This window comes from Centropristis striata, chromosome 1, assembly GCF_030273125.1.
Source record: "Centropristis striata isolate RG_2023a ecotype Rhode Island chromosome 1, C.striata_1.0, whole genome shotgun sequence".
NCBI lineage: Eukaryota > Metazoa > Chordata > Actinopteri > Perciformes > Serranidae > Centropristis > Centropristis striata.
The window spans coordinates 26,426,953-26,453,966 of NC_081517.1; the positions used below are offsets into that span (position 1 = coordinate 26,426,953).

General features: G+C 37.4%; 1 protein-coding gene across 1 annotated transcript in view; it reads left to right on the plus strand.

Annotated features, from left to right (window-relative positions):
* The window catches only part of rbm20 (RNA binding motif protein 20), a 65,440-nt gene continuing 38,426 nt past the window's right edge, over positions 1–27,014 (plus strand). Inside the window, exons 1-2 of the mRNA XM_059340725.1 lie at positions 1–208; positions 901–968. Coding sequence (XP_059196708.1) covers positions 182–208; positions 901–968 — 95 coding nt within the window. The 5' untranslated portion in view covers positions 1–181. The remainder of the gene's footprint in view (positions 209–900; positions 969–27,014) is intronic.

The window sequence follows — 27,014 nt, forward strand, 5'->3', positions numbered from 1 at the left end:
TCTTGTACTAGGCAGTCATTGTTCTGGTCCTTTTGCAATTCAGCTCCTAGAGATTACTTGTCAATCAAACGGCATGGGCATTTGTCATGAATTTACTTTTGTTAGTATTTGAGATTTTGAGAAACTCTGCAGCTACTCCGTGATTGATTATGCTAGCTACGAGGTTCTTTCTTCATCTTTGATGATGCAACTTGAACTTAAAATAGGGGTAAGTATCCTTAACATAGCAGGACTTTTCCAGGGAAAGACTTATCTAATACCAGGTTTTTTCTAAGAGCAACTTAAAAGGGAACAAGTGAAAATACATTGATTGATTAAGTTAAATTATATATTTATTCATTCTTTGGATTAATATTCCAAAATATAACTTTTAAAACCTTAAAAATAACTGTAAGTTATTTGGTTACATCTGCCAATAATACTTTTGTGGCTTATAAGTAAAATAAAACAATTAGGAGGAGTGTCATTATAACTGAGAGGCATTTTCATTGCTTCTTGTGAGCATTTTAAAATTAGAATGTCTTCTTTCCTGGATCTTAAAGTATATTTTCGAGTAGTTATTTATTAGTAACCTTGAAAGGCTAAAATTCCAGAGAAGCCTATTTTAACTGCTACAGCTCAATCAGGAGAATATTTAATTTAAATTTTAAAAAACCCTTTCAGAATTTGTGAGATTGTGACAGGGTGTGTATAGAACTGTTTACAATTTGGATTCCATTTAGTTGCATGTCATTGCTATGAAATCATCTAAGTTGCCCAAAGCTGCTTAAGCCAGAGCTACTTAACATAATGACTTTTACAGCATTTATTTTTATTCAGCTTGAGTCATATTTAAGTCAGGTAACAGTAGCCTTATTCTACTTCCGAATAACGTTACGATACTCTCTTCATCCCTGACAGGAACGTCGACTGAGTAAGCGCTCTTTAGTCGCTTTTGCCCATCAAAGGATTATTATGGCAGTTGTAAGGTAAGTGTGAAATTGTAAATTCGCAGTTTAGTTTGTATTTACATGTAAAAGTTAGACTGCCGATTTAATTACAAGAATCTGCTCAATCATTTTACAAGGCTTGCCACTGACTTATTTACAAGTTAGTGTAGGGGCTGTTCAAGTCAATAAACTTTGAATGTGTTAACAAACTCTTAACTAATGTCAGCTGTTTAAAGCTTCTCAGGTTTTGGACTGAATCTGTTTACACAGGGTCTGATACAGGTTCCACTGCTGGTGTTAGTGTCGTTCAGGTCTATAAAACGGCAACCGTTTATAAACTGGCTTCTATTTTAGGCTGTTCAAAACAGGTTTTTTTCTGTCCGTGCTCTGTAAAGCCAGTAACTTGATGGGACGATGGCAAATCCACATGCTGTGGCACGGCTGTGTGTCACTGTGTAATTTTAGTTCAACAATAAAAAAATGCAACTGCTGTCAAAGGAATTTACAGGCTGTTGTTGTCGGTGATTGCTGGTGCCTCATTCCTTTTTTAAGCTGGTTTTATGAGGTCATACGTTCTCTGGATCCTTGGCCAAATGCTGATCGGTGGTCATAACATCTCTGAAGTCTGGGTTAGCCACAAGGACACCAATGTCTGCGCTGCAAATGATAATGTTTTTTTTGTTGTTGTTGTTTTTGAACAATTTAGATGAACAGATTTGACTGTGGGGTTGCATCTAGGCTGTTGCCTTGCTGTAGGTGTATTGGTAGGTGTTGGACAGATCGGTAAATAATCAGTTGGCCTGGATATTTCATGAGAGAAGTAAAGCTTTGTTTTAAATCAAGCAGCTTCAGGACATAAGCAAGACTGATAGATGACTGAGACAGACAGACAGACAGACAGACAGATGTTCAAAACTAGTATGAATGTGCAAAATTAGAGGGTGCAGGAGAATATATATATATATATATATATATATATATATATATATATATATATATATTGCAAGTGTATGAAAATGTGTGAAACGGCCATGTTGTGGTTGATGTTGTGTAGTATGTCAGGCCTGGTGCATTAAATTATGGTGAATTTGAGTTTTCTGGTATTGTGAATGCTCTGTTGAAGAGGTGAAGCAAATGCAGGGTATACACTTTTGGGAGAAAGTTTGAATCTGTTCAAATTTTTGGCCTGTTTGACAGAAAGTGTATCGTTGAAAATAAAATACAATTACTTTGGAGAGCTTCAACCCAAAACCAGATAAACACCATTGCATGTTTGTGTATGTCATTGGTGCTGGCTGGTGTGCCTGTTCAAGTGTGCACACAATAAAAGAGGCCTGCTGAAATAGATACCTTCTTCTCATGCAATGACCATAACCACGTTTGACCTTCAGTGTGTATGTGTGTGTATGTAAGTGTGTCACATGTGTTCATGAATGAATTTGTGAGCTTTGGCTTGTCACATACTGTAGCATGCTCAGTTCTCGACATAGGGGTCTCACTCTAATGAGGCTAAAGGTAGAATATTAGAATGGCTTTAATTAACAGACTAAGCCTGCTTAATGGCTTCACACATGTCAGCTTAAATCCACTGCAAAATAAACATTCCCCTCTTCATGGGAATGCTCAGCTCCAGAGTGGCATTCCCAGCTGCACCCGGGGTATTTTCTGGAAAACTGATCGCCTGGAAAGGGAGTTGCTCTTACTTAGCACAGTCTTACTTTGGCATTTGGCAAATGGTATGGATTGTGATGGTTGTCTTTGTTTCGCTGAATTATTGTGTCACAAAATATTATGGTGATACTGATACAGAGAGGTTGTGGTGCAATTACATTTTTTATCCAACAAGATTAGCACAAGGGACAAACCATTACCCTGTTCCCTTTATCCCCATAAAACTAAAGACACTCTAAATACCTCTTCATTTCCTGATAATGACTTTATGCATGGAAAGATATACTGCACTGCTTACAAATCCACACATACCAATTGGGACACACACACACAAGTTCTGGCCTCATCCCTTTAAAGTCTGCCAGTAGTTTTTACTAGAATATTTCAGAGAAATCTTCGTCCATACAGACATGTATAATATTCCAGGAAATTAAATTGAACTATATATTTGGGAACAACAGAGCCAACTTCTCCTGTGATATAAAACCTGTAGGTCTGGCAAGTAGGGCTGTACAGGTGTATCTTAATAAATTAGAATATCATAGAAAAGTTTATTTATTTCAGTAATTCAAAAAGTGGAAATAACACATTATATAGATCCATTACACACAGATTGGAACATTTCATGTCTTAATGTATTTAATTTCTTCTAATTATAATGACTATGGCTTACATTAAATGAAGACCTAAAATTCAGTGTCTCAAACTATTTTAATATTACAAAGGACCGATTTTGGCAGAAATGTTGGCCTCTGAAAAATACATGCAATACTTGGTTGGGGCTATTTGACTTTAATTACTGGAAATGGACTTTTCCATGATATTCTAATGTATTGAGATGCACCTGTACATCCCTATTTTTAGTTTCTATCAGCAGTGCTACAGAGTATGGTAGGATGTATTGTATCATACACAAATATGTAAGAAAAAAAGAAGAAAAGAAAATGCAACAAGCAAAAGGTTTAAACCTTTTCCCTCAACAAGTAAAAAAAAAGAAGCAAAAAACACATCTACAGACAAATATTGTTGAGTAATGTATGTTCAGTGGTGATTTAAGTCGTAAAAAGGACAACCACTTGTTTGCAGCCCTAGCTTCAGGTAAATCCTAACTGCTGCATCTGTTAGACCTGGCTTCTGACTGGTGAGAAGCATAGACTGTATAAATAAGGTGAGAAGTTGTAACTCAAACTTCCACACTTTGTAATTGGTTGGTTCTTTGCAAGGCTTCTTGCTGCCACTCTCAATCATCAAAAATGACTTTTCATCACTCGGCTTTTCAACCACAGCTGGCTACACCGAATATGACGGATCACTTCTCGACATGTTCTCAGCTCACACGACTGCGCTAATGTTAGCCGGTGAGGCAGCGTTGTTGAATTGTGGGAAATGTGGTTTGATGGCACACTTTAAGAGCAGTGAGAAGGGTCCACTGATTCTCTGATTGACTACAAATACCATAATGAATAGAACCAGAAGGCATTTTTACATAGACTGCACACAGTTGGACACACGCACAGTCTCACTCAGATGGGTGATTATTAAGTACTTTGACATGGGTGTCACTGTGGTAACTTTTAAGGGTTGGATCAGCGGCAGTCATTTCTCATGTAACTGTTAAACTGTACAGTCATGGAAGAAAATTATTAGACCACCCTTTTTGTTCAATTTCTTGTTAATTTTAATGTCTGGTACAACTAAAGGTACATTTGTTTGTACAAATATAATGATAACAACAAAAATAGCTTATAAGAGTTTAATTTAGGAGCTGATATCTAGACATTTTCCATGGTTTTCTTGATAATAACCAAAATCATTATCAAGAAAACCATGGAAAATGGCTAGATATCAGCTCTTATGGGCTATTGTTGTTGTTATCATTATATTCCAAACAAATTTACCTTTAGTTGTACCAGGCATTAAAATGAACAATACATTGAAGAAAACAATGGTGGTCCAATATTTTTTCCATGACTGTATGTACATCCTTATAGAGGTGTGTGGAGGTTACTATAGTATTAATAATGTGGAGTTTGATAGTTATAAAAGGCTGCAGGATATTCACTGGACAAACAGTTTAATTGTAATCCATTTCTGCTACTGTTATGCTCAACACTGAGTCATGCAGACATGCACCATTATAGAAACCACTTCATGCTACAGTGGTATCTGCTTTCTCACAGGGCCAAAAATAAGCGGGGGGATTGTTATGTAGTTGTCACATGAATATTATGCACATGCTCGCAACACGCAATGCGTAGCGAGAGCTTCCTGGTGGTTGTCAGCAAGGACTCTGTCAGATATGTTTTGACTTTTGCCATTCATCATTAAAACAGACAGTGTGAACATGGAGAGAATGCCTCCTCTCTTGGGCATTTTGTAATGATTTATAATTCAGGTCCTCAAGCATCACTGGGAGAGAGGCAGCATGCTTTTGACTGAACCTGATCAACAATGTACCTCCTATAGAAGACAGTAACTCTGAGATACACAAGTTATACATTTGAGAAAGACCATGAGACAGAATGCAAAGCAGAATTTTGCATTTTTTGCTTGATTTTGACTGCTGGACTGCAATCTGTTGTTTATTCTCCCCAAACAGCCACTAGCTCTAAGCTAGCTAGCAACACACAACCATGTGTGTGGAGGGAGTGCATGTGTGTGCTTATGTGACAGCTGAGAGTCCAACCGATTTCAGAGCTCGAGTTCTTTTTATTTTCCTCCAGTCTCTTTTTCCTGTCATCACTGTACATTATGAAGTAGATCCATGAAGTCCTATAAAATGTCCAATTGTCTGACACCATAAGAATTCTTGATTTATGTGAACCAAGCCCACTCATCACATGGTTCACATTTGAACATTTTGTGAAATCCATTCATTGGGTGTACACCACTTTTAAAGGTTAAAGCAAAATATCTGTGTTTTGTGAACAGCTGAATTTATTCCTTCTTTCAATATTTATCTCTTTGATTTTGTCATCTTATCTGGCAACCTTTCAAAAGTGTCACACTTTTGTTTAAGTCCTAAATCAAACAATCCTTTTCTAGCAATAGTTTCAAATCATTATCTTTCTACATGGAGACAGATATTTGCTTTCTGGAAATAGACATGACAGCTCAAATTCTCAGACTGATCCTTTGGAAACGGTCTATGTTCCCAGTCACAATGTTAAGCCCCTTACCAAATAACAATTTCCTATTCAACCAAAATAAAGAAATAATTAAAAAAATCCAACCTGGCAACATCAACGACTTTTCCTTTTTGAGGTATATCATATACTTCAAGGACTGCTTATGTGCTCTCACTCAGTACAGTTCCCCGAGTAGTGATTTATTACCAAACACGCCCTACCTTTTGGCTCACAGATGTGAAACCTCAGACTGCCAGACCATTAAATGTGAATAATCTGACACGGTGTTCCAGGGGCTTGAGACTGGACCCCTCCAATGATTCAGCAGCTAAATTGATCCCGACACCTACTGAGTGACTGATTGCATTCCCAGAACCCCAGTGCATCCCATCATTGGCCAGACTATGTGAGGGTGCGTGTGTCTGTGGGTGTGTGTTTGTGTGGGACTGTAGAGGTGATAATCAGTTGTGGCAGGAGGGACTTTCTTGTCCCTGTTGTTGTGCCGCGTGGAGCTGTCCCGAGCAGGGACTCCCAGTTGGTCTCTTTCAACTCAGCCCCCTTTCCGCTGTCCCCTGAGCCCACCTCTTCTGTTATTCCCTTTTAAACTTCACTCAGTCAGCCTCCTGTTTCCCTTTGAAGAGGGTCTGATCTGATTTCCCCATCTTTTGACACCTGAGAGAAGAAGAGAAGTGACGGAAAGTCTTGTAAGTGTACATTGCATAGTTTGTAGGGAAAGAGAGTTGGAGCGAAGAGGCTAAAAGGCGCTTTGCTGACTTTGCTGCTGTCAATCAGGAATAGCTGAGTGGAAGAGCCCCTGCTGCAGTGCTCAGCAGCCGGTCTTTTCTTTCCCACTGGCCTTTCTGTCATCTGTCCATGCAGTGAGGGGAGAGAAAAACAGAGCAGGCTAGAGAAGGTTGACTCATCAGGATTTGCTGTCTTTGGACTGGGGTAGTTATTTTTGAGGGGGGTGTTTTTGGGGAGCTCAGGCTGCAGGTGGTGGTAGGGAGTTTGTTTTGTCATGCAGCAAGCTTGGGATCGGACAAGTAGCACTGAGAGTGTCAAGAAGGGCCATACAAAAATGCTGGGAAAAGGACAAAGTGGCGGATATCACCCCGAAACAACGAGTGAACTCTTGCAGAGGTAAGACGAAAGTTCTGTCCACCACAAAATCAGAAGGTGTATACAAGCACATGGCTGGTGCTCACATGGCTGCACGAAAAACTCATTTTCACAGGGATTATGGTGATGGAATTCATGAATACACTGTACATTTCAAAAGTAGCTGTGGGGGCGGGAAGTATGTCCGGAAGATGAATTCTACTTAATTTGCTGGAATGTCCACCCGCATGAAATCTCCCACAGCATGTCTGGTCTGAATTATATATCAATGAAACTCTTATTTGCAAAATGAAGAATTGCCTAAAATGTAGTGTCTAATTTAATTTAAAGTTAAATAAATATTAAGTTGTAAATAGTATGCAGATGTGTAAAAGCGAGGACTGGCCTGAGTACTCATCTATAAAGGTAATTAGGAGAGGCAATTATTGCAGTAATTTGCATTATACACACATATAATGTACATAAGTGTCATTGAACATACAGGAACAATTCATTTGTTAATTTGTTATTTATTTTAAACAACTAAAACTTATGACTAGATGTTAGCACAAATGTTTATACAATATAAATTATAAGTAAAACAACTCATGCACTTAACTTATCTGCCACTGATTCAAATCTTCGGTTGTTATTTTACAAAGACACATTTGGGACAGGTTGCAAAGTTGATTCTTACCTTTTTTTAAATGTACATGTGTTGTGTAGATCAAGGAAAATAAAATATCTAAAAATTGTACAAGTACATTTATCACATGAGGATTTAATACTGTTTGTATATTTAATATCAACTACACTACGTGCTACTATGTTATCTATCTTAAAATTGGTATCTTCACCAACAGGAAAATATCTTCAAAATGTGCATCATACAAACCTGTTTCTGTTAGTTAAATTAAAAAGACTATACCAAATGCATTCTTCACTATGTGCATATACATAAAACCTCCAAATTCATGTTGAAGATACCATATGTTGTTTTAAAGATATTTATAAACTCATTCATAATTAGGAAATTATGATGTAATGTCTCTAAAACAAAAATGCTTCTTGTGAAGTAATTTACATCAGGCCTCTTATTGTGAAAAATGTTAAGGCCTTACATTCAGTCTGTCTTTTTTATATAGCTGCATCTCAGCACTGGGTGAAGAATGAATGATTGAACTAATTATTTTTAATGTATCATTTAGTATTGATGTCCACATTACCAAACAGTGAGAGGAACTACATGTTTTTTGACTTTAAGATTAAATATCAGATTGTTACCATATAAGGTGATCCCCCTGAACAGTACAGTAGTGAAATCCTTAAGACCCTTGATTCCCCTGAAAGCTGGTTTTATTGGTCAGAGATTTGTCATGGTCCCAGGAGAGACAATAGCAGCTTGTATTCTTGAATGTGTTATTGTGGGACTTTTAATTACATTACCTTCTGAGCAACAAAATAAAAGGGTACGGCAGTCCGTACATGGATTTTCAGTCTGCTGCTTATTTTAGATCATCAACAAATTAAGGATGTGCCAACATGGCAGATATCCAGCAGGGTTTTCTAAGATTTTTTGGTAGCATATCGAGAAATATATATGTATAAAGGTCTGTTAACACACAACTGATTAAAGTTACATATTTATGTCACTATAATTGCAGATACTATCTGTTTCCTTTCACTCTTGTTATGCAAATAATACAGCTATACTAATATTAAATGATTGACTTTACATTGCAAATACTTGAGGCTTGCATTGTAGTTAGGGTTAGTTAGTTAGTTAGTCAATTTCATTTAAAGACCCTAATATTACAAATTTGTCTCAGGGGATTTTCAATCTGTACAACATACAAACTTTCTATTATTTTACCCTTCTCCTTGTCAAGATTTCTAATATTTTTAAGTTACAGAACCAGTTAAAAAAAAATCTTAATTCAAAAATGAATATATAATGACCATGATTATGACTTCAGCCGGGTTTAGATGAGCAGATGAGTGATGCAAGAGAATGATCCAACTGCTATATTAACAATAATATAACAATAATGATAGCAATAATAGAAATACAGAGTCAGACGGTTTACATATAACATGACCAATATAATTCAGGTTATACGCCCAGAGTGGGTTGTTGCATTGAACATAAAAAGTCCAGAGGGAAAAGCTTTCTATATCATTAACTCACACATCTTTAAGAATATCTTCCAGTTTTTTGAATCCTCTCTAAATGTGCCTTTTAGGTGAATAACAAGGACGTTTGTTCTGTGTTAGTCAGCATTTTGATTGAATCATAGTTGCCGTTTTAACACCTGTTGAGGTCTTTTCCGCGATACTGTTACAGGATAAAAGTTGTGGTCTTAAGTTCTTCGGTTCTGTTCTTAAGTGATTTAACTCCTTTGAAGCATCAAGGCCGCCAAGTTTTGAAACCAAGGAGTCGGTTGCATTTTTTTCTGTACGTATATAATTTGTGAAAGGAGCAGATTCACTGTAATGTAGAAACCCATGATTGTTGCATCAGGACTGCTACCACATTATTAAAAGTCTCCTATGCAGTCAGTTTGAATGGTGTATTAACTTTTTGTATTTTTTCAAATACTACTCATGCAGGTTAAAATGCAGATAATATTAGACCAGGGTAAAAAGCAAGGTATCCATTTTTAGGCACAACTCCTTAAATAGTCCTAACATGATAAACTAAAATTATCTATAGAAACAATCTCTGTATCTTGCTTGTAGAAGGCTTGTCGCATTGGCCATTACTTGTCGGTAGACAATGACAATGACTGTTAGGGAGGGGAACCACTGTCGACACTTGTGCAGAATAAACAGTGAAAGTTATATGGATAAAGCTTGATGAAACGCTAAAGCAAGCTTTAGACACTTGTCCAAGAAATGATGTGTGACTGCTGAAATGTCTGGTGGCTAGCGTTATAGCCGTGTTTTTCTTTTGGTTTGGTGATGAATACTCTAGTGATGGATTGTACTTCCCGAGATTTACGGTCAGAGAGATTAGTTAAGCATGCTTAACATGTATTGTCCCATCATGTTCACATTAGCATTCATCCCTTCCGTCTTTTTCCTACTTCACTTTCCTCCTTACTGCTCTTTCCCACCTGCTGGCTCTATATCACCCTGGCAGCATATCACAGAAGGGAAAGTCGTTTAAACACATTTTTACCTTGTACCGCAGTGCTCGGAGCTCGTCATCAGCACACTGACGTGTGAAAATGCCACAGGAAAGGTAAATTCCTTGTTGTGCTTTTCTGTCATTTATGCTGCTTTATTTGTGTTCACACTTTGTGTTTATGGGGTTAAGAACGGTGGAGCCAGCAAAGACGTAGCGACAAACTAAATGTTTCTATATTGCTCTTCTGACACTTGAGATTGTAAAGGGAGTCTGCTGTTGGTGCTGTAAAACACGTAAAACTCACCCTTATGCTGCCATTTTTGTTGCTAGTTGTAAAACGGCTAGTTAATTCACTTCACTTCTGTCTTTTATGTTAATTTCAACACTATTAGACACACAAGTAATGATTGAGTCATGTCCAAATTCTAACCCTGTATTTAACTCATTTAATTTATTTAACCATGGTTGACTGAAAAAAAAATAATAACACACTATAGCTTTTCCCGCTGATTTAATGAATTCATTTTGTAGTTATTATATTCTTCATTCCAGGCAATAATCTTCAATTAATGAATTTGTTATCCGTAACTGCTTATCTGAACCCGGGTCGCGGGGGGCTGGAGCCAGTCCCAGCTGATATTGGGACGAGAGACAGGGTACACCCTGGACAGTTTAAATACATTTTTCAGTTGAATTCTGCACCTTTAGATCATGAAAGATGATTTTTCTGCCTTGAGAAGGTGTGATTTTAATTGTTTTTTGGTTTGTTCTGTAACTGAATTGTGAATTATCCACCTGCCAATCTTTCTTTGTCTGTCTCACTGGATTTGTGGTTAAATATTTCAAAATATTAGAACAAATCTCCGAAGTACCTTAATCCAACCAAACTGGTGTAGTGAGAGTTTTAGTCCCATCCCACCGAAGGTCATTAACAAGAGCTAATCTGGTGGGCTTTCCCGCACCTCATATGGCTCTACCCAAATACTTGTCTGGACTTAGATTTGGCGCTTGATTAGGGAGCCGGCTTTACAGCTTTGTGACATTGCCGGTCTCCTTTGAAATCCATGGAATCTGTTTGAACAAGGCTGAGAAAAAATATTTGCTTATATTTGCGAGTGTTATATTTTGATGGCAGTGTATAAACAATGGTCCCTGTGTCTGTGACAATTCGGATAATGTTTCGTGATATTAACAAAATCCACTCCGCCAAAGGGACTAGATTTAATCTCGTCTTCAGCACAGTTCTTATCAGTAACTATGGATGCGGTAAATTACTTATGCCATGGCCGTACATGTAGGTAGGAAAGAAGATTTTTCTCCCTCTTTATTTACAGGAATTGTCTGTTTATTGTATCACCTCCTGTAGTCTTACTACCATCTCCCTCCCTCTCCCACCACCACCTTAAGCATGTGTTCATTGCTGTGTTGACACGTGGCAGCAACTGTGGCTAATCTTGATGTTAAATGGCTGACAGTTGCATGGCACCAGGCAGGGGCCGCTGAGGCCTCATAGTTACTTTGGCCATATTGGCGTCTTTTTTGGCGGTCACATCAGTCAAATCTAGGTGTATCCTGTAATTACCTCTATAAATCAGAAAAGGCTGTTACGACATCAGCCCTAAATCACAACACTGTGCCAAGAGAGGGAAACATGTCCCACTGCTTTTAACTAAGACCACCCTTTTTCTTGATAATAACCAAAATCATTATCAAGAAAACCATGGGAAATGGCTAGATATCACCTCTTAAATTAAACTCTCATGAGCTATTTTTGTTGTTATCATTATATTTGTCCAAACAAATGTACCTTTAGTTGTACCAGGCATTAAAATTAACATTACGTTGAAGAAAACAAGTGTTGTCTAATAATTTCTAAAATGTGTTGTCTAAAAATCTTATTTGCTCAAAAAAAAAAAAATCTTGTGGAATGTACATTTACATCTTGGAGTATAAGTGAAAAAACACAACTTGTATGAAGCTTTCTAACACTTCCTATCTACCTTTTTTTTTTTAAAGTTGAATCATTCCAAATCATTGTTCTATTGCCATAACTATATATTATATATATATATATATATATATATATATATATATATATATATATATATATAATATATATAAAGCATATTATTGAACCATTTTTTGCGTACAGACTGTAGAATAGGTTTATAAAAAACACCTTATACCCAGGATTTTAAAATTCAGATAATATTAGGCCAGGGTAAAATGCAAGGTATCCATTTTTTGGCACAACTCCTCAAGTACTCCGGACATGATAAACTAAATTTATCGATAGAAATATCTCTGTATCTTGCTTGTAGAAGGCGTGTTACATTGGCCATTACTTCAGCATGTCCGTGTAGACAATGACTCTGGGACTGTTAAGGAAGGTGAACCTCAATAAATCAGAAATGGTTGTGCCAAAACATTGTGCCAAAAGGAAAAAGATATGTCCCACTGCTTTTAACTTAGACATAGTGAACATATCTTATTTGCTCAAAAATAAATCTTGTGGAAGGTACATTTACATCTTGGAGTATAAGTGAAAAAACACAACTTGTATGAAGCTTTCTTATGTGTTTAGCCATGTATTTGGGAGGGTTGCCTACCTACAGGTGCATCTCAATAAATTAGAATATCATAGGAAAGTTTATTTATGTCAGTAATTAAATTTAAAAAGTGGAAATAACACATTATCTAGATCCATTGCACACAACATGAAACATTTCATGTCTTAATTTATTTAATTTCTTCTAATTATAATGATTGTGGCTTACATTTAATGAAGACCTAAAATTCAGTGTCTCATGTACATGTAAATGTAATATTACAAAAGACCAATTTTAAAAAGTATGTTTAATATGGAAATCTTGGCCTCTGAAAAGTCTGTCCATCTATATGACTCAATACTTGGTTGGGGCTATTTGACTTGAACTACTGGAAATTGACTTTTCCATCATATTCTAATTTATTGAGATGCACCTGTATCTACCTTTTTTTTAAAAAGTTGAATCATTCCACATCATGATTCCATTGCCATGACTATTTAAAGCATATTTTTGAACCATTTTAGCATACAGTCTGTAGAATAGGTTTATAAAAACAGTTTATGCCCAGGATTTGTAGAGACACCATTTAGGGGGTGAGAATAAATACAAGAGAAGATTAATTTGTAAATGGGTAGCTTGCTGCTGCAGCTGTGTGTTTTGATTGGTTTGTTGTAGTATCATATTAAAAAAACAGTTTGAAATCATATTTGTATTTCACGTGGTAAGATTTAATCTGTAAACATTACCAAATCTCAAGTGGTGCTGTTGCCTGTGGTTCTCCTCCTGCAGCACAGTATTAATATGTCCTATTGGAAAAGGGTTTACAGGCGTTGAGTTGGTAGACTTAGCAGGCCTAACTATCTGGAACAATAGGAGTCGACAGGGTTAAAGAGGCTTATGTGTCTTTATACACTGTATCAACGTTAAAATATAGCGATGAGGAAAGAGTGTTGTCAAATATTTCCATCTCTTTATATTTACCAATGAGCTTTGCACATAACTTGGACAGGCTTGAGTGGGATAAACCAGTTAATCCTGAAATCATCGCAGTTTCAGGGTTTTTTCTGAAGCCACAAATAATGAAGCTGTGACTCAAGTGGTGTAATGGTCTTCTGATGTGATTAGGCAAAAATGTCAGAATGTAATGTTTGTAATGTCTACCACAAAACCGATAAAGATTATCAGAATAATTAAGAAAGACAGTTACATTATTCAGGTTGTTTTCGTCGTATCAGAACAGGGCTCCAAATAGCTAATAGCTTTAATATCTTTATATTTTATCATTTTTAATGCAGGTGTGGCAATTTCAGATGGTGATTTAACTCTAAACACACTTTCTTACTATACATTTTTAGACCAAGAAGTCTAGTTACAGCTATTGAGACAAAGTTGTGACTCTCTGGAACAACAAGCAGCAGTTGACCTTAGCTCAAACTACAGGAGACAATCAATCAAGTCCTCAGGGATCAGCTCTTCATCACCATCTTCCCAGACCTTAATGCTGAAATATATAAGCTGGCAGAGTTTAAAGGTCTCTGTGTGAGCGCAATCTAAAATTAAAGGGTTGTTCATATGAAACTATTGCACTGCCCCATGGGAAATATTAGGTGCCAACAGCAAGACAAGAAGATATTAAAATGAGACAAATATGTAAGTGCATTTTTTTTATAGATTAGATAAAGATCTTATAGTCATGTGTGTTTATGGTTGTTCATGTGTGCACATAGTGACTTTATTTGTTTTTATGTGTATTTGTGTTTTTATGTGTATGTCCATGAAAATTCGGTGCATTTTATACTTGAAACAGATAATGACATCACTGAACATGTCAGTTCCCAGGAACATTAGATGATCCCATATTTTTGTGCATTGATCATTGCAGGGCCGCCCCCCCCCGGACTCGAATAGTATGAAGGTCAGAAGCGTAAGACAAGATCTTAAAAATAGCAGACAGAAATTTTGCACATATCCAAACCATATGGCAAAGGTATTCCTCCACAGCTCCATGCATTGTTGGATTAATGGAAACCAGAAGTAATTCATTCCAATATAGGGTGAATGAATAACAGTAACAGACTTGTGCTCCACGCCTTACACGATAATTACTATATCGAATTATCATTCGAGATATGAAAATGGACAAGATGGGTTTTTTTTCTGGACTCAATATATTGCCATTTACATGCGTGACTTTTTGTTCTTTTTTGTGTTGTGTTTAAAGTAATGGTGCAAATGTTTGACAAATGTTTGGGACAATATATTTCCCAAGCAGCCCTTCCAGCTTGTTTATATGTTATCTTAATAATAATATAATACATAATGATTATCTCATTGCAATGTTTTGTTAACAGAGCCTGGAAGTCTATTTTATTTGTTTTGGTTGGAGTTTATTTTTTTATTTTTTATTTATCTAGGATATTTTAATATTTCTTTTCCACATTTCAATTCCAATGTTTAATATTTTCGAGGTTTAAGAAGGCATTGCTGTGGAAAAGGATGTACTTATTATGCTCTAATATTGTTACAAAACTAAAACGACATTGATACTATCGTTTATCGTGATAGTTTCTGGGAAAATATATTATCCTAAAAAATGTGTTATGGTGACATGTGCTCCCAAGTGCCCGCCGTATCTTAGATACGCTGGATTTTTAAAAACTGAGTTGAAATCTGACCACAAGCAGGAAGTGGATGATGAACCCCGCCTCAAACAAAATATATTGACTAATTTTGGACACATTTTTTTTTTCTAAAATTACTTAAATTTTGGTTGATATACAGTACTATGTTACTGATGATTATATGCTATATTTTTTAACCATTCCCTCCCATGATCTCTAATTATTATTATTATTATTATTATTATTAATAATAATAATAATAATAATAATAATAATATATTTGATTTATATAGGGCTTTTAAAAGGTACTCAAAGTCGCTTAACATAATACATTTGTGACAAACACAAAATGCAGAAAAAACAAAATAGAAATTATGAATTCAGCTTTGGGGGTGGGAATCAGGTCTTGTAAACTACCTTTAAAATGTGGGTTTTGATTTGATTTTTGAAGGCGTGGAGTGAGTCTGAATTGCAGATGTGTGTAGAGAGGGAGTTAGAGAGTTGGGGCAGCAGTGCTTAAGGCTCTGTCGCCAATGGTGCGGTGCTTGGTCCTGGTTGGAATTAAATTACGTAATCTAAGATTTGCGTGAGTCAATGTTTTTTTTACCATTTCGTCCAATTTTGTCAAGCAGAGAGCTCTGCTGTGCTGCTCCTGTTGCTACATACAGTCACGGAAAAGAAACAGACCACCCTTGATAATGATTTTGGTTATTATCAAGAAAACTCAAGCTAGATATCAGCTCTTGTATTAAACTTTTTGTTGTTATCATTATATTTGTCCAAGCAAATGTACCTTTAGTTGTACCAGGTATTAAAATTAACGAGAAATTGAAGAAAACAATGGTTGAATATTTTTTCCATGACCATATAGTTGTTTTTTTGCTTCTTTAATGTCAGGGTTTTTTTTTTTTAAAAGCATAAATTGTGTATCCCTTCCCCTGAACAGGAAAGATTTGTTAGTGAGACTTTGAAATGAAATATTCACCAAAAGCTGGTTAATTATGTAGAAGAAGAAAAAAAACATGCTTTCTAAAAAAAATGTCTTGAGACACTGTTCTGTTGATCGGGTACTGTAGGTACTAGGTAGTGTAGGTAGGCTGAGGGATGTGGGCATTTTGCTTGAATCCAGCTTTAATAATTCCCACATTTGGTTCCATGAGTCATAAGTGAGTCACACACCGTTTTAAGATCTCGTCAATACTGCCACGGCTGTGCTATTTTCTTCTGACAAGGCTGACATGAGTAGGAGGCTTCTGCTCCTTGTTGTCAATCAGATGCTTTTGGTATTTGTTCAAGAGATAGTAAAGGGAAGAGGGAGGATTAAATGTTGTTGTGACTATGCATGCCACATACAGAACTGCTTTTTTTTTTTTTTTTTTTATAGGGGTGGGTGAGGGGGGTCTGCGTAGGCTTGTGCAAAAAAAAAAAAGTCCTTGCACCTACACAGACGCTTTTTAATTCAGGCTTTATTGAGCAGATAAAAGTGCAGAGTGACCAAATAAACTCAAATTTAGATGTTTTAAAGTTGTGTTTATTCTCAGATCTCTTGTCCTGTAGCAGTATATAATGCTATGGTAAAAGCCTTTTGGAGAATGTGCAGAAAGCCGGTTGTCCTGCAGGTTTACTAGTACAAGAGTAGGAATGACCCGGCCCCTGTTTAAAGTCTGCTCTGCTCTGTTAGGCCGGCATCAACAGCTGTGGCCAGGGGAGATTGTAGCACGTGTACTCACCCCAAAGGCATTTGCTTTGGTCCAGACAGTGACAGGGCCAGAACACAGGAAATCAAATTTAGAGTACCTTTGCCACACACAGGTACAACACACACACACACACACACACACACACACACACACACACACACACACACACATTGATTTATCTACTGCCCAAATAGAAATTTGTTCCCATTCCACAGTTATATACAGTCATGTAACAAATTATTAGATCACCCTTTTTCTTTGATTTGTTGTTCATTTTAATGCCTGGTACAACTAAAGGTACATTTGTTTGGACAAATATAATGATAACAACAAAAATAGCCCATAAGAGTTTAATTTAAGAGCTGATATCTGGCCATTTTCCATGGTTTTCTTGATAATCACCAAACTCATTATCAAGAAAACCATGGAAAATGGCTAGATATCAGCTCTTACATTAAACTCTTATGAGCTATTTTTGTTGTTATTATATTTATCCAAGTTGAAGAAAACAAGGGTGGTCTAATATTTTTTCCATGACTGTATAATATGAACAGTAGAAATACAATCTACCACAGTAAGTAATTTGTGGGACACATTTCGAGAAGAAAGAAATGGACCCTCTTCAGGTCAGTCCTCCACTCCAAGCTTATTTACTTATGTCATTTGTGGGTTTTCCACACTGTCAAATGCTTCACGCTATCCATTTTTTTAACTTCTGTGAATCATCTACATCGGCTCAGAAGGGACAGATAGAGAACTCATGCACTTTTGACAATTCATGAAACATTTTACGAAAAAGCTCTCCTTTGTTTCCTCACATTTAGTTGAATCACTGCACTATTTCTGCTGTATCACTGTGGCAGTGCAGGAGCAACAGTAGGTCAAGCTGTAAACTCTACAACCTGAGTCTCATCTCAAAATGACCTAACCACGAAACTAGCTGTGATTGAAGTAGACAAGGGAAACGTAACGCCAGACGGTGCCTCTTGTGTCCGTTGGCTGACCTGATGCTCTCAGCTTTGATGCTGAATAACCAGGGTATTATAACTGCACTATGACTAAGACGTACAGTTTTACTTTTTCTGACTGTGTGGAAATCTGATGTTCTGACTAATGTATGCTTATATATATATAGGAGTTTTGTGTGATTTAGTGATTCCCAGGAATTTGGTACAGTAAATTGAGGAAAAACATATCAGTAATGTTGAGTGTTTGCAGAAAAAAATAGCATCTATAGACAAAAAAAGCAAGGAACCAGTGAACAACTCGCACATGACATGTCTTTTTCCTGCATGTGTATGTACTACTGTATCTCTGTGGGAGCTTGTGGATACAGAGCCAACACACTATAAACAAATGTGGCACAAAGTATTAATAACAATGCATTTGTAATACTGGGTGGTGATAATCTCTAAAAAGACAGGGCTGAAAAATGTGTGTCAGGAGTGGAGGCAGGTGGCGGGAAAACGTACTTGGGATTTAAAATGAGTTGGTTGCATAAATCAAAAGAGGTAGACTGATAGTGATTATGGTGAATTAGAGCTTGAATTCTATCACTATCAGGGTGAGGATAAGCGAGTGCCCCCATCCCACCAGCAGGGCTGGCTATGTATAGGACCCTAATAGCAGAGATGCCAGGCTCAGCCTCTCTGCCCTTAAAGAGAGGGAATAGCAGGCAAGCAGGGGGTGATAATAACCATCCTATAATTAATCATAATCACCAGATAAATGATCAGTTAGTGAAATATGATTCAGCCATCCTGACATCAATAGGTGGGGAGTGGCAGTGCTTTAGAGATGTTTGTGTTTGTTGGCCACAAAGCTTTTGATTAACTTCTCATAGGAAAAAAAGTCAGCTGGTCCAGGCTTTAGCTGTATCATTTGGTTAATATGATGTTGAGCCTCCTCATAACTCTGTCAAGTGTTAAGACGTTTGATGCAGTGACAGTGTGGTCACAAGGCTACATACCTTACAGTACCACAAGGGGATTCCTTTATCTTCAGGCAAGCAAGTAATGTGTTTGTGGCAGGCTGGCTTTTAAGTCAAGGGAAAATGTAGTGCAAGGGTGAAGGTGATAAAATATTGGTATTTGACCCTAGTAGCAAAATCCGGCCACAAGGTTAACTGTTTTATCCCCAGCAATTTGGCAACTTCTTAAAAAGAAATTCTGGCAAGTTCATAATGGTCACCAAGCCATATTTTGAGCAGAGTAATGCTATACCCAAGGTGATCCACTATCAAATCATTGTTATAGATAAACCTTGAAGTAGTAAAAAGTGTAATGACATGTGATCTAAGACGATTTGACCCGGGTTAACGCCATCCGTCCAAATATGGTCATTTCAACAACGCTATATGGACACATGGCCTCGTAAATATAACAGCTTGTGGACTGGAGGAGTTTAAAGGTAGCATTAGCTGACATTGCTGCACCACTGAGCTCTAGTTGAATGACTCTGGAGGTAAATTTGATGTCAACATACACACTAGATTGCAAAGCTTGCGGTAAGTTTGGCATGTTTTCTGGAAGAGAAATTTCTAAAAGTAGGTATGTAGGTATTTGATTAAAATACTATATACTGCATAGTGGTTCCAGACCATGTGTTATTATTCAGTTAAAATAGTTTTTTACATTACAAAAAAAACCCCAAAACTTTGTTGTTTGGCTTGTAAAGCAACATGAAGACCCTCAAACAACCTTCTACGTGTTTCATCTTGCTTGTCATACAGATTTATAGTTCTGGGTCAGCAGTGTCCCACAAGGACATAGAGTAAATGTTCTTTACCATCGAAGAAAAGTCCTTAACGCTAGTAGTCCTACTCAGTGGAATTAACTCCCCCTTTGTTATCTGTTAAATGATCGCACTATATGTATTAGACTCTCATAAACATGTAGGGGTTTAAGGCTTATCAGCACTGTTCACACCTTTATAGACTTTTGACCATATGTGGTGATGAGTGGCAGCCTGGTGATTTGTGCTGGTACATGACATGTAATAGGGTTGGCTCATGTTGCTTTTTTGAAGCTTTCCTATTTGTTTTCCCCCTTCGGAGGCAAAAGGGAAAGCTGCTAAGGCAGTTGATGGTCAAGACAGCTCTCTGTCTAGCACATTCAAATATGCTCTCTGGAAGGCACCAGGTGGGCGCTGTATAAATTATCAGACATGTCATTACCCAACACACCCTCCGGCCCTCCCCACCTTCAGGTTGCAGCAGCTTGAGCAAAGCTAAATTAAGTTGTTGACAATTGAAAACAGTCCTGTGTTGAGATAAGAATTTTGGGATTACTCCAGCACATTACATTAGAATTAAAACAATGATGTTAGAGGTTAAAGTGATTCTAACGTTCAGCTTTGAGGATGTGTGTGGGTGTTCTAACACATACATATTAGTTGAGCAGTGCAGGACACAAAGCTCCATTTTAGCCCCAATGATCAGAAACATACAGATAGGACAACTTGTGTCTAGTTGCAATCCCAGTTTACATGCAACTGAGAAAATCGAATAACTGACAGGAACATGTCCTCCTCCTCAACACTAGGTGGCGATATGCGTAATTTTAGCGGGTTAATACGATTAATACGTTAATCGGTTCGACATTTTGTGTCATCGCTACTGACCGGCTAATGTGACCGGCTACTGCGACCGGCTACTGCGACCGGCTTTCTTGGATGTTTTTGTTCCGGGGTCATACGCCAGCGCGGGAGGTGGTGGGGTGGAGCCTGCGAGCATGCGAACATGCGTTGTCCTGTCATATATGCCGACGAAAATCCTATTCCAGTCGCATTATCTGGGCGCCTTAATCAGAGTTGGAGAACTCCAACATTAGTAGGACTAACACGTTTACATGCACTTCAGTTGTCCAGTTATAGTCGGATTAAGGCAATAATTACTTTTTATCAAGTGTCATGTAACGTACTGACTGACTGTAAAGGATGTGTGACCACATATTAAATATGACGACTCTTAGTATATATTAGCATAAACAACTTATTAAATGCTGCTTTTTCCTTTAAAATTTGAGGACCATACATTTAACATGGCTTCACTTCTAACAGAGGTTATAATATTAAAGCTGATTGTTTGCTTTTTCACCTCAAAGTAACTGTTGTATTTCAGTTCCTTTCTGCTGTAGTCACTGTTCTGCAACAAAGTTTTTTCAACTGCACTTTCTGCTTCCTTATATAGAATCATTAGCAAATCCATCTCATTTTGCACTTACCTTAATATGCGATTTACTTGAGATTGACGCTATTTTGCTGTTACTTAGTGGCAGTTAAATAATTTGGGACAAGATTGTCTTTTATTAGAATGTGACCTTTGCTGACTAACATGATCATGGTTTGTACCAGTCACATGTCACACAGACTTTACTAATGATTTATATTAAACAAAACTTGACTTCTTGAGTTTGTTCAACTGTTACATCCCATTGTTTTAGCATACATTTCTTTGACATAGTGAAATGTAGAGGCGATTATAAACTAAGACAAATTTAGCTTTCCTTTTTATGTTTGGTGAGGGACCTTTTTGGACTTTTTTTCCACAGCTTTACCTCGCTACCTATCTTACCTAATTAGTAAATTTGCCACGTGCAGTTTAGGCTGTTTATGAAGGTAAAATATTTATGTTTTCTACGGGGTCTGTCGATTGTTGAAACTGGTGAGAGGAAAGTTTTATTTAGCAGATTATGTCTCTTGTGAGCAACTTTTACAATAAAGAAACTCTATTTTGCAGCACTGCAGCAGCTACAGTTACACATTACCCTAACCACTTTTCCTTAAGCTATCTCGCACTCTAAATAGCCATCAATTTTACAACAGTGGGAACCCACAGAACTTTGAATCAGATTTACATTCAGGGATTAGATTTAAATGGGCTAAACAGGATGGCAATAGGAAGAGTGACTCTCATGAGACCACATTGCCACCAGCGAGAACCGCTCAATCTGTCACCAAGCCCACTTTGTATTATCTTTCCTGTAATCAAAAACCTTGGCACCATGCCAAACTCTCTGCACCATATTAGTAAATGAATTAATGGCAGTCATTTATGAACGTGTATTGCAGGCTAAAAAATTGAGGTAGTTTAACAATGTATGTCTCTAAAAGTAGCTTAGCGTCTTTGCATGTCCAATGTGTTTCCATTTACTGTCTTCACATCATAAAAGGATTCCAGGTTATGAGATTAGGATATTGAAAAAGGAAATTAGAGAATGTGTTTATGTTCTGTGAAATAGCATGGCTATAACATTAATTTACACACAGTTGGACAGTAATCAGCAACTTAAAACCATAAAAATCATAATTTGAAATGAGACTGGTGTTTTTAAAGCGCATTAAAAGTAATCCTCTATAATTTACCTGTAGTGATGTTTGACTCTGCAACTTTATTAATATATTTATTTTATGTTTTTGATCAGAGCATTTATAATGATCATTCAGTGAGAGGAAATGCTCAACCACAGTTTTATCTGCTGGCCACTGACCGGCCGTGGAGCAGTTGGAGGTTGAATTACTGGCTCAAAAGCCCCTTAAGTGTGGTAATGAGGAAGGTTTATTCTTTGGCTTTACCTTCAGATTTATACTGCTAATCTGGGGGCCACATAAACAATGATTTTACAAATGCAGTTTTATCTTATCGTAGAGTAGACACTGCCCAACCACACTTAATCTTGGCTGATGTCTACAACACCTGCCTGAATTCAAAACTTCAGGTTAGACCATAGAAATACAACCCAGACCCCCCAAAAAGTTGTGCGCAGTGTAAAACATGAATAAAAACAAATCACATCAAATTTAGAGTTCACAGTGTATATGTACAAAATCAAAAGTTCATCAGTTTGAGCATAAACTTTGTTGTCTCTCCTTGTGAATTAAAGTGTTTTAGTGACAGGAAGTGAGGCAGAGGGACTTTTAGGCCTCTGGCTACAAACCCGCTGTTTGACTCATTTTCTGTTACCAATATAGCATGAAATCAAGGTGGAATTATTAGGATAGTTAGCCACCCAGCAGATGGCTGGCTAGTTAGATAGCTTGTTGTCACAAATTTGGTGATAGCAATGTGCTTGCCTATGCTGTTACAAGAATGTGTTAGGTGAAGCAATAATTTGTTAAATTTTTATAATTTAGTAGCTGCTTCTACACACTTCATACTGCTCCAGTGCATGATTGGTAGTCACTGAAGAACCTCTTCAATGACTCCACAACTTGCCTGTTGATACAGAAGGTTACACAGAAGTCAGCCCACTTCAGTGGCAATAGGACAAAGTGCTCTGACCATCCTGTTATGATGATTTGAATGAATATGTCTGTTTTCATGTAGTCAGTTCTAGTAGCATTACGTGGAAGATTATGTACCTGTTGCAGAAGCATAGATTTAGCTGAAGCCTACCATCCTCCCTCAATTGCAAGAGTGTGTTCTGTGATGAAGCTGAACCTCCTCTTCAATTCAAGTGCTACTGAGTGTCTCAGTGTTGAGCAGCAGGGGCACAAAATGTAGTACATTATGGGTGTTGTGGTGAGTCATGTACAGGTTTGTGGGTCTGAAATGAGTCACTGTCTGTCAGCACAAACCTTACATAACACTGAAACAGTTACTTTGGAAACCAGGACAGGTCATACATCATAATGATGTAACAACATGTTTTAAACTCAAAGTAAATCAGGTTTCCTTTTTTTTCTTTTTCTTTTTTAGTGGGAGTTTTGATTGTTATTGAAATTGCTTGAGCTTTATTTTTATTTTTTATTTTTTTAGCTTTCATGGCTGTGTTTTAATTGTTCTTACCATTACTACTAATACTAATGACTCATCACTGTTCAGTAATTCTCTCTGTCTCTTTCAATTTGCCAAACATTGTTATTTTTCCACCATTATCATGTTTTCTCTAATTTTATTTTCCCAAATGCATGCACATTTGTGTACTCATACACATACGCATTGACATGGTTAGATGACTGTGGTGATCACAACTATTCTTTGGTCTGACCCATGTTGGAAGGCTCTACAGAATGTACAGAATTGCATATTTTTCTTTTTTTTTTGCTTAACTTTAGATTTTGTTTTAGGGTGTAGTATAAAATAGTCCATCCAACTTTAGGCAAGCTAGATTGACCTGTCATAACTTCACCCTGATAAACTATTGCTAACTACCAATAATAATAACAGCAAGATATTTAAGGTTATTTTCAGGAACTGGTTGGTGTCCCACTAGTTTGATAGCATTACCCAACCAAACCAACAGCTCAAACTAGGCTTACTGTTACAGTAAGTTTCTGTTACTGTTACATGAACAGTGTGAACTTTTATATCGTAGAGAGAACGTTTCCTGCTTTTCCAATGCATTTCCCACATTAACTTGCAGGCTCCAATGTAGAACCAAAGTTGTGTCAACCTCTGTTCCTGGCCTCTGCTATCAGCCTACTACTACTACCGGGAATGTCAGGGACAGTTGAAGAAGTGCCTGTGTATTTGGAAGGCTTGGTTAAGGAGAGGAAGAAAGTGAATAGAGAGAGAGAGAGCGTTAAACAGAAAAAGGCTAAAGACATGAAGAAAGACAATGAGAGAGGGGTGTAGATGCATACACAGACAGAAAGAGAAACTGATAGAGCAGTCCTGTCATGTCTGGCAATCTGAGGAACAGATTAGAAATCAGGCACGCTAATGGGCCACCTAAAATACCCAATGTGATGAGGGAAGTGGCCTAGAAGGTCTCCGTTTGTCAGCACAAGGTCAAAAGCTATACGGAAGACTGATTAATCTACCAGGTTATCAATTGCACCTCAGGGTGTTGGTAGGGCACAGGTGGTGACTTCTGACTTCCTGTTTGAGATAGCTGTTATTAAGCTCTTGGCTGTGATTGCACTTCACATATTAATCTGTTCTCTGGCTTCCATACTTCTCTGAGTAACACAAACTGTTCGGGGTAAAACTACAGTGTAAACTGCACATGAAATGTATTTCTTGTGTGTTGGTCTGGAACAGTTTAGATACAGCTGTCAGTGGCTCATCAGTGTAAGATATTGGGGCAGTAACCTTCCTGCCTCCCTGCTGTGTGTGGATTTGCCACTTCCCCCCTTGCAGATAGTAAAATGAAGATGAAGCTTCTCTATCTTACATTGGCTCAGTGTATTGCCTTGCACAGGCAGTGTGAATGGCTTTCATATAATGCACGAGTACTTTTTGAACAAATAAGTCAAATCCTACCATGTCATTTTTCTTCAGATCTGACACCCCGGCAGCTCTGATTTCCCAGTCTCAGATGATGTGTGAAACAATAAATTTCTAGTTTAGTTTAGAATTATCCACGCATGAAACCAAAGATGGATCCTGAAGTAGTATATTTGTAGCCATAAAATTATTAAAAAACAAAATGAATAGACTTATTTTATTGTTGGCATTTTATAACTGTGTATTATTTCAATGATCAGGTTCCATAGAGAAATCCCTTGATGGTCGTTACTCCACGGCATAGCCAACCCATTCTGTCCACTGGCTTTGAGGGGGATTTCTCACTTACACTGGGGTTTTACTGGACAACTTTCTCTTTTTCCCTTTTCCTCCTTTTGTTTATTCGTCAGTTTGCGGGTTCTGCAGAGCAGCTGTTGGAAACGTTGCTGGGTTCACTTGCTTTCATTGTTTGGGTAATTTGTCCTAATGGCTATTTAAGCATGCTGTGATGCCAGCAGCTTCCTGGGATGAGACATGTTGAACCATATGGCCACAGTGCCCTCCCTGTCACTGTCAGACCTGTATATTGTAGTGTGTGTGTGTGTGTGTGTGTGTGTGTGGGACACTTGGGACACTTGGGACAACAATATTAATTCATTTTCATTGTTAATTAAAGATCACTGAACTATACACAACAATGGTTTTACACTATCAGTCTGTAATGTACCCTATAATCCTTATTACTAACCTGCTATTTCAAAAGTATGTACTTTATATCTTCTTAAGTAGAAGAAAACATTGTAACACACAATGTAACAGATGTATATTTTGGCCTTCTCATAAAACGTATAAAAGTATGATGCATTAATGTTCATTAAACTGTCCAGCATGAAACGCTCCACCTTGAAAAAAGGTTAAGTACATTTAAATACATTATGCCAATAATCCCTCTCTTTCACTTTTCACTTTAAATGTTTGAATGCAGGATTTACTGTACAGTATTAATAGTTTTACTAGTATTTTTAGCTTTATTCTACCACTGTTTATACTAACATTCCCAGTTAGAGACAGTGTGAAAACTAAAACAAGATGGTGTTTGCCTGGACCCCCAAAAACACACCAAAGTCACGTCTACTTGCAGTCAGAAACACTGTTGAAACTTTAGAAACACCTAAATGCATATTAGTTGCTTGCTTTGACATAGTAGAGGATAGATTCCGAAAAGAGCTTTTTAAGTAGCTAGTAGCTAAAGTATATCCATATCCACCAAAAGTGAGCTGCAGTAAATGAGCCATGACCTGGCCTGCTATAGACATGGGTGACAACATGAGCCCACTTCTGCTGGCTTGGCTTGATTTAGTTTGGCTTGGTGCGTTAGCCCAGCATGGCAGGGATTTGTGTATCCATTACAAAAGGCCTATAGTCTTGAAGGTCCGTCTCCAGCTGATGATATGCTTGTCTTGAGCTGACAACGTTTGCTGCAGGTGGTTTTCTATCACACAGTACAGCAAGTAAAATAAGTTGTTAACCTGTTGGAGCTGTTTACAAAGGTGGATTACGAGTCCGTTGTCTACAGCTGTTTATCTATATCTCAATGTGGCTGTTTCTGCTTGTACTCTTAAGTATTAGTAGACATGTTTATATTGAAGAATTGTTGCTTACAAAGCTCCAACTATCACCTAATTATGATGTGTTAATTTGGTGATAAGATAAAGAAATGTTCTCAATAAAAGTCCCCAGTTATTTAAAAGATTTTATTATGAAGCAGCAAAATCAGGAAATGTCATCTCCAGTAACTTAATGTGACAGCTGAAAGTGAACATGTAACAGTAAAATAGAAAATAGGAGAGAAACTAATAACAACACACTTGTTTGAGGTGTAGAAGGGGGGTTGCCACGGTTGGCGAGATGTCACCGGAACTTCCTTGAAGGCGGGTCATTTGCAACTTGGTACAGCTTGATGCACTGAACCGCAAATGGAAACGCAGATCTCTGCTTGGATTTGACTTGACTCGGCC